Here is an 8,796-nt window from a genome sequence, read left to right as displayed (position 1 = left end):
TGGAGTTATTAAATCCTGAAGGTTGTGCACAAGCACAGGCAGCGTCGAAGTTTGATCACTCGAGTAAGTTAAGTGGAACATAACAAGGATGTTTGCTTGAAAAGCAACATCCAAAAAAGTTTGAAACGCCTGTTTACAAGAGACAGATCAAAAGTACTAAACGACTGGAGGTCGATCGTAGTGTATCTTACTGTGGTAGCGCAACCACAGCTAGAGGCAATTAGGGAGGCTAATCCCAAATAAATCTTCAGGGCATAATTCCTCGAGAATCTGTGGGAGCAAGTCCCCGGAAACCTGGGTACCTCAAAAAATAAGTTTTGAAGAAATAACTTAGACAATCCATGTCTTAGTAAACAATAGATCAAGTGTAGGCGCTTATACACTTGATCTATTAGCGCCTCCGAAGTTAGCTTCGGAGATAACTCAATTGCCAACGCTATAATTGAAACATGCTTGTGTGATCAGCGTGATGGCAAAGTCAACCTGATCTGCGTTCTTGTCACAGATGACAACTACGTGGCCGACATTAGATCAGCAACACTATTTCCCGAGCACAAACAAGTTATCAGCAGCTCATCGATGGACGAAAGTGTCCTCGATCAAATACTTGTTTTTGTTCATCAATCGGATGACTCGCGATACAACTGTCTAGGTATCGTGTATGTTGGGTATAAGCGTGTAAATCACGCTTGCCCTGCTTCAAATCCAGGGGCTCCGCTCTAGCCCTGAATTCGGCACGTGGCGGCTCAAATGTTTGCCTGAGCCAGGTCTTAAAGACCTCATACGAACCAAACTAATGGGTCGTGAAGCTTGAGCCCCAAGGCCCAAGACTTCGTACACCCTGTTCTCTTAACTTTTCTGTGCGTTGAGAGCCTTGCTGGTGAAGCAAAATTACTTCCTCTTGGGCGCATTCGTATTGAATAAACTGCTATGGCCGCAAGCTGTCCATCTCTGCCCAGAGTGAACAACATTGCGTCAACGGCTGGCCCGCCTTCGACCATACTCGGTCGTTCTATCGCTCTCCATTCGAGGTCACTCAATTGAACTATACTTCTTACGCGTTGCGTTATAGCCTTATGTCGGCTGGAACGTGCGTAGGAATACGAAGTGATATCAGGTGTAACGGCGCACCTTTACTAGTACTGATCAATACTAGTTAACCTTACACTAGTTAGGATGCTCCAAACTTCACGTAAACAAGGGTACAGAGGAAGAATTCTAAGAAGCTAAGGGCCTTCAGCTACCAAAGGTAATTCAACGGATTAAAATTGGAAAAAAGTGAATCTGTATTAATATATTTAGTTCCTTCGTAATGATCTTCTATCTACGACTGAACTTGTTATATTAATATCAAACTAAGTATAGCGCACCGCTCAATCGTGTCTAGTAGCGATTGGCGAAGTTGATTTAGCTCTTTCGATTGAGGGGTTGATTTAGACTTTATTTTAACCCCCCAATTAATGGAGCTAATGTCTTATCGGTATTATCGGAACTATTTAAGTCAAAATTAATAAAAAATAATATTATTTATTTCCTCTCATAGGGAATAATAATTGTTATTTCTCATATAGGAAACTATACTTATGTAACGGCACCCTGTTACAGTACTAGTGAAAGGTGCCCCGTTACAATATCTTATAAGTAACCATTGGATCAGTACCTTTTGCACCTCCCGTGTCATCAAATGTCATTCCAAGCATTTCAGCCGCAGCTGCAGCGAGTGCACATGCTCTTGTTTCTTTATCCACCACAAGCGCGAGCATGCCACAACTTTCATGTGTTTTAGCTTTTGTCGGCATTTGTACGTAATTTGTTCGTTGAATAACCATCTTGCTATTTAACAAAGAAATTGCGTGTGCAGTATATTGAGAACTCTATTGTTAGTTTTTTGAGCTATTAAAGCTGGAAAGGCTCGCAAAAAGGGCTGCTCAACAGGATAATTGTGGTCGCTTCACTAATTTTGGTCGCTTTACTAATTTTGGTCGCTTTACTGATTTTGGTCGCTTTAATAATAACCGGTTTTAAGTCCTTAATCATGCACCTTATGAACCTCTTGCGTGAAGCTCGTTCCATCGGCGCCTCCCGCCGTCGATTTGCCTCCACTTTTGGCGTGGCCTTTGACGTTGATGGTGTCCTACTACGTGGCAAGACGCCAATTCCAGGGGCGCGCGAAGTGCTGCTAGAGTTACAAGCGACCAACACGCCCTTTGCGATTATGACAAACGGTGGGGGATACCCAGAAGCGATTAAAGCGCGGCAGATTGAGCACATCTTAGGTGGGAATGTCTCAATCCCGACCGATCGGTTGTGCATGAGTCATACGCCCATGCGTGAGCTAGCAAGAAAGCACGGAAACGAGCTTGTACTAGCAGTCGGAAAAGACGGTACGGAGCTCCACCAAGTCCTCGCAAACTACGGTTTTAAGCACGTCGTGACAGTCGACCAGCTCCACCGACATTTTCCTTCCATGTATCCAGACGTAAGTGTTCACGAACCTCTCGAACACAATGGACGCTTTAATTTACAGCCATTTGGGGCCATCTTAGTATTAATTGATCCTATCTATTGGGGACGAGAGCTCCAAGTGATTATGGATGTCTTATGCTCTCCTAATGGCCTCTTTGGTCTCCGAACAGCTAGTACAACAAGTCAACGATCCGATCGCCAGTGTATTCCTCTCTACTCGGCGTGCTCGGACTTTCAATACGTAGGGGAGTTCCACTTGCCACGGTACGGGGCCGGTGCGTTTCATGCTGTATTAGAGGATTTGTATACACGTACCACCGGATACCAACTCACCAAGACATTGTATGGCAAACCCCAACGGTCGTCGTATACGTATACGGAATCCCTCTTGGATGCACAGCATCCAAACGTAACACGCATTTATATGGTCGGAGATAATCCTCAGACGGACATTTGGGGAGCTAATGAGGCTGGTGGGCGATGGAAATCTATCTTGACACTCACGGGGATGCATCCTGGTCCAGCGAATCACAACGAGCACGTGGCGTATCAAGTCGTGGATGATGTGGCCCAAGCCCTCGTTTTTATGAAAAACGATTTTGCCAAGATGCAAGCCAACGAGACGCGATAAAAGTAATTGTTTCCCGTCTTTTTTGAGATTTACTGTTTTTTTACAGTGTGAGCTGAGGAGCTGATCTTGGGATCGATGTCGTTGAAATGGATACGGGGGTCGTCGTTGGGAGCGAACAGACAGACAAGAGTGGAGCTGGGACTGGAGAGGAAGAGGTGACTGTGGCATGCTCGGAGATAGTGGTCACGGGTACGATTGTCTTGGAGGTATTGCTCGTGATGGCTTTGTGTTCATGAATAGCATTGAAACGCGTGCCACTTTTTTCTTCCGATATTACGGGGACAATTACTGGAATGGAATTGCTGTCATTACTTGCAAGTTCCTGCTCGTCCATACGTTGCGTCAATTGTGTTTTCTTGGCTTCTGCTGCTTGTTTTGCTTCAAGCGTTCGAAGCCGTTCCAGTTGCTGCAATCGGGCTTCTTCGTGAATATAATACTCTTCCACTTGCGTCATTTGGGTCTCAAACTCGTCACGCGATACAAAACCACGGGAATACAATCGACGCGTTTCTTCATTTTGCAATTCTTTGGTAATTCGATCCGTGACTTGCTCGTACGACGCATCCACGTCTGCTGTGACGCCGCCAATGTATTCCATCCAGACTTTCCCTCCAAATTTGGCTTCTTCCTCGACCAGTCGGATTTCTCCTTCTTCCCGAGAACTTTCGCTGTCGACGTCCTCTTCCTGTCCTTCCTCATCGCTAATTTCGTCTCGATTTGCTTCATGCTCCTCTTCGGTCGCGTGTCGTAGTGCCTTTAAATACGTCAAGTACTCACTCGAGTGTTCCGCATGTTCCTTTTCAAGCTCACTGTCGTCGATAATCGACCCCAATTCACAATTCCAGCACGTATTTTCATCCCCATTCTCCTTGGCACACTTCTTGTGGTAGTATTTCATACACGTAAGGCATCGAATCAAGCGCGACAGAACTCCTTTTTCTTCGCACAATTCACACATGGCTTTCTCAAGTTGTGTCCGTTTACGTTCTAAATCGAGTGGCAAAGTAGCTCCAAGGCCAATTGAACAAACAACAGCGTCTTCAGCACTTGCGTCTGGCTGTCCAAATGCTTCGTTGCGAGGAGTGAAGAAGGCGTCACTGTCTTCGGAATCACTAAGGCTCGTGAGATCCACTACGTCTAAAAGACGTAGTTGCGAACGACTGTCTTCGTCCAGCTCATCTTCGTCGTCATCACCGTCTTCATTGCCACACTCGCGCATGAATGCAAGAAACGCGGGACAACAGTATCCCAATTCAGGAGGCTTGACAGAAAGCAATTCACGAGCTATTCCACTGGCTTCGACAGCGTCAATGCCATTCACGTTGGCTACAGGCATGATGTCAATCACTGACGATTTATTGAGCGGCTGAGCTGCCTCTGCACGGTGCTGGGTGTTGTTATCCCTCTTCTTCTTCGGGACTAGTACATTAGGTGCTTTTGAAGTCAATGTCATGACAGGAGTGACGGGTGCTGGAGTTGTATCTTTCACCACTACGGTTGTCGATAAAGACGCTGCTGGGGTCGACTTTTGCGGCACTGGTACTACCGAATCGACTTGAACTGTTAAAGTGTCTAGTTTTGGGCTCGCTTTGGTTCCTTTCGATGCGAATTCAATTACTCTTGTCTCTCTCTCAAGTGTCTTTACGGGTGGCGTCACGATGGCACGAGTTGATAGAGTGATTCCTGTATTTTTAGATAGAACCGCCTCAGCCGTTGCTCCTAGCTTTGAAAGTGGCTTGATGAATGAAGGTTGTACGGATACAGACGCTTTTAATACACTCTCCGATTCAGTAGCACAAGTAGCTGCTGTTGACGTGGTAGGAAAGACTGTATTGACTTCTTCTAGACATCGAGTTGACACTATCGGTGCTGCTTCGACACCTTTTGACGTTTTGATGACTGGAAGTGTCGTCGATTCGGTCATCAAAGGCGCTGCCGACTTTGATACCGTTAACGACGATGCCACAAGTTTTACTGATGTTGGTGCGACTGTAGTGGACACTAAAGGACCGTGTACGTGACTTCGTCTTGCGAGCGCTAATCCATCGAACACGGTAATAAAATCCGACGCTTGAAACTCCATTACGTCAAATACACGCGACTGAATAGGAACATTTTCGTTTGTTGCAATCATCTTCATCTCCCGTTTCGTCTCGTTAGGCACAAGAGCACTTGGTAATACTAACACGTTGGCTATTGTCGTGGCATTGCTTGTATCGTCTTTTTCCTTCGTCAAAACCTTCTTAAGTTCCTCATTTACAGTCGGTATCGACTCTTTCGACACTAATACTTGAGCCTCAACGGTCTTTGACGTTCCAGCTTTTTCTGGTTCCTGTTTATTCGTCATCAACGTGTTTTCCATGTTCAAAAGCTTTCGTTTAAGCATCTTTTTCTTTAATTCCGTGCCTTGAACAATCGATGGGAAATCGCTCGCTACAAATGGAACTACTGGAAATATACGGCTTTGAAACAATGCACGAGTCTCGTCCTGGAGCTGAGTGTCAATTTTCGTTTTGGTCGCCTCGCACTGCAAAGAGGGAGCGTGTTCGATCTCGTCGTCCGAGACAAGATCAATCACAACTGGTGAATTGACTGCAGAAACTGCCGATTCGTGCCGTTTTCCTTGCTTTTGCATGCTTGTTTTTTCATGCATCGTGGACTTTAAGTCGTCGTGTCTTCTCTTTTGACTCGTTGAATCCACTGGACATGACAAATTCAGTCGGTTGCCATTGCTCGTTGCAATTCGTCGTACAATAGGCCGAGACGCCAAGGCTTGAAGGCGGCATTTATCGCACGTCTCATGCTCGGAGCTAAAATTGAGGCAGCCACACGCGCGGCATGTTACGCCTCGACTACGCGCCATGAGCTTTTTGATGGACTCAATTTGAACTATGGTATAACTTACATGCTACGCGTATTGGGCAAAAATTGAAATTCCGACAAACAGCTGTTCTGCGTGTTGGAGAGCATTTTCTCAAAGCTGGAACTGTTTAAAGAAAATGTTTAAGGACACCAACTTGATCAAGGCCGTCTTGTCGAATGTATTTCGTATTTAAATGAACTAACGCATTGACAGTAGTTACTGCGGTGCTATTGCTCGAATTTCTTAAAAGCGAGAAGAGCAACTGAAAGAATCGAGACGACGCTAAATTGAACACGACAGCACTTTGCTAGCAAGAGCATTCATTCAGATCTTGTCTCTATCGGGTGGTTGACACGTGTAGTTCTTATAAGTGATATGTTTTTCACCGATATCAAAAAAGAAGAATGTTATCCTTAATGTGCACCACACCTAATTGATTCAAAACCGAAGTGTAAACCCGATATAATACACCCTTCCCCATCAGACTAGTGACACCGCATATCGGCACTCGCCTTCGTTTCCTCATCGACGTCTGTGATCCAAAATTTTGCCTTGTAGTCATGGTGAAGGTACAGCCAACCTGCCAACACGGTTTGCCAATGGCAATTGTTTCTGACAGAGACCGCGTTTCGCGTGTATATTTTGGAATCAATCTTCCGGGTGCTAGGCACTCGATTATTAGACATGGCCACAGAAGTCATCCGTTTGTCAGACCTAGCGTGTCAATCGCGTCATTGAAGACGTGCTGCGCAGTGTGTATGAAAAAATACCTTAGTGCTGGGGTCCACTGCTTCCTGTTGTTAACTTTGCGTCGAACAACGCTGTTCATGCGTCTACAGGCAATAATCCGTTCTATGTGAACGGTCTCACGCATCAACGCGTTCTTTTAACGTTTTTACTGCGTGGTCAGGGCTTTGCGGGGGGCATTTCCGATCAGCTTGCTGCAAGAATACATGTTAGCGAGTCTCTTGTGGCGAAATTAAATGTCTTACAACATGTGCGGGACACAACGGCTGGTAGCTATGACAAACAGAAAGAACAAGCGGATATAAAGTATAAGCTTTATTTATTCATACAAGGTCGGTGATCAAATCTGCTTGATTCGATCACCAAACTATAAGAATTAATAGAGCTTTTGCCTTTAATATCCGCTTGTACGCTTAATTTACCTACAAATATCGTTTCTGCGGTCTTTGACCAAATTACGTCCACGTTATATCGGACCATTAACGTTCGTAGCTAACAAAGGCCTAACTTATGCACTAAACCTTCGCACACACCTAGTGCCTCGCGTTGCTTACTTAAGCCGTATTCGATCCTTCCCACGTAAGTTGAAAGACGCTTGTGACATGATAGACGACTGTGCCGCAGTTGCAGCACCATCATCAATAAGCTAACCTCTTAACGAGGTTGGCAACGCTGCAACGTTAGAAGATGGTCTGAGTACTGTCAAGGAGGCTTAAGCTCGAGCAAGAGTCTTACGGAGAGGTTAAACCTCGCGAAATAAAGCAACGAAAGTTTTCTTCTATATTTCGGCCTTCACCTACAATGCTCAACGAGCAAGTGAACCCTAAGTTTCACGCTGAGAAACTTCCACAGCGACGTTGTCGCAAGGGCCAATAACAGTATCTGATCAGAGTGGCTCGGTACCCCACTTCTGTAGACTCATCTGAGTACGAGGTACCCTTTCGGCAAGATTGCCCCTACGCTGTTGTCATTTTAGACGCCCTGCTTGAAGCCAACTTGCGCCAAACGGCGCTTCCCACCAGTATGGTAGGATCTTCGGCCAGTATGGCTTTGATCCGCGTTTATACTGCGGCTGAAGTACTAGAGTGCTGGCTAGAAGCAGCTGTATATTGGCATGGTCTTCGGCCCTCGATCGGCAAATTTAATTAAAAATCAATCTAGACGAATGTCAGCCGCATGAGCAATGTGTCGAAGCTACCATATGTTCCTGAGGTATCGAGCTCGATTAGCGCATCGAATGAATGCATTTTTGTTTTCGAGTTCGGTTTCGTTTGGATACAAAACGATTGAAATATTTCTCATCGAGGATACCGAAGCACCACGTGTTTGATCACGCAGACGCTTCAGATATCGATGTGGAGTTAGGATCTGTGGAAAGAGATACCTATCATCGAGGTCGTCATTGTAGCGATCACTTCCGGCGTCCTAGCCATTGATCTGAAGATATAAATTGCCAAGTTGGCCTTGAACCTCGCAGGGGCATCCTTCGTCAATAATTGATGTCAAGTCGTGCTCTCAGTAAGCTTTTGCAGTTGCAATGGCTTCTGATTGGCGGCAAGCTTCTTCCCTCTTGATATAATCTTGTTGCTCAACGAGCGCGTTATTTCGGATGTTGGGCCCTTGGCCCGTTGTCATGCGTAATACATTTAAAGCATTGCGACACCAAGTTCTGGTAACGGATTTAGTGCCCGACGAGACTCGCCTACACGCTACAGCTATGTGAGCTCAAATTTCTAATCCGTTTCCTCAGAAAGAGTGTGGCGTCATAGTCCACGTTCTCATCATCTCCAAGGAAGGACCTTATAGTCGGTGACTCGAGAAGGGCTGGTATAAGCCAAAGGTATTCAAAATATAACCGTAAAATTCGGCGTTCTTGAAGAGGGACTAAAGACAAATAACGACATTCGGTGTCCATAGCTCGATGGTGGGAGCGTAAAGGTGCACTTCGTTTGCCAAGCCGTTAATTTGGTGTAGTACAGTAGTTATATAGATAAAGCCATCAGAGTCATTTGGTTTATGAGTAACACACGCGTCAGCCACCAAATAGAGATCTGGTGGCGCCAAATCTATAGAATGATAACTCGGTAAA

At 45.5% G+C, this 8,796-nt stretch overlaps 2 protein-coding genes across 2 annotated transcripts; one reads left to right on the top strand and one right to left on the bottom strand.

The window, feature by feature from the left end:
• Window positions 1-2,035: 2,035 nt before the first annotated feature.
• On the top strand, window positions 2,036-3,097 carry CCR75_004105 (uncharacterized protein; the record flags this gene model as incomplete). The annotated part of the gene is made up of 1 exon (XM_067962195.1): window positions 2,036-3,097. One exon carries the CDS (start codon window positions 2,036-2,038, stop codon window positions 3,095-3,097), a length of 1,062 nt encoding a protein of 353 aa, XP_067817691.1.
• A 40-nt stretch (window positions 3,098-3,137) lies between these two features.
• On the bottom strand, window positions 3,138-5,960 carry CCR75_004106 (uncharacterized protein; the record flags this gene model as incomplete). Its single annotated transcript, XM_067962196.1, has 1 exon — window positions 3,138-5,960. One exon carries the CDS (start codon window positions 5,958-5,960, stop codon window positions 3,138-3,140), a length of 2,823 nt encoding a protein of 940 aa, XP_067817688.1.
• Window positions 5,961-8,796: the final 2,836 nt, after the last annotated feature.

This window comes from Bremia lactucae, linkage group LG5 (assembly GCF_004359215.1).
Source record: "Bremia lactucae strain SF5 linkage group LG5, whole genome shotgun sequence".
NCBI classification, from domain to species: Eukaryota; Oomycota; class Peronosporomycetes; order Peronosporales; family Peronosporaceae; genus Bremia; species Bremia lactucae.
Note: the sequence above shows the minus strand (reverse complement) of the source record. Positions and strands in the feature narration are given on the sequence as shown.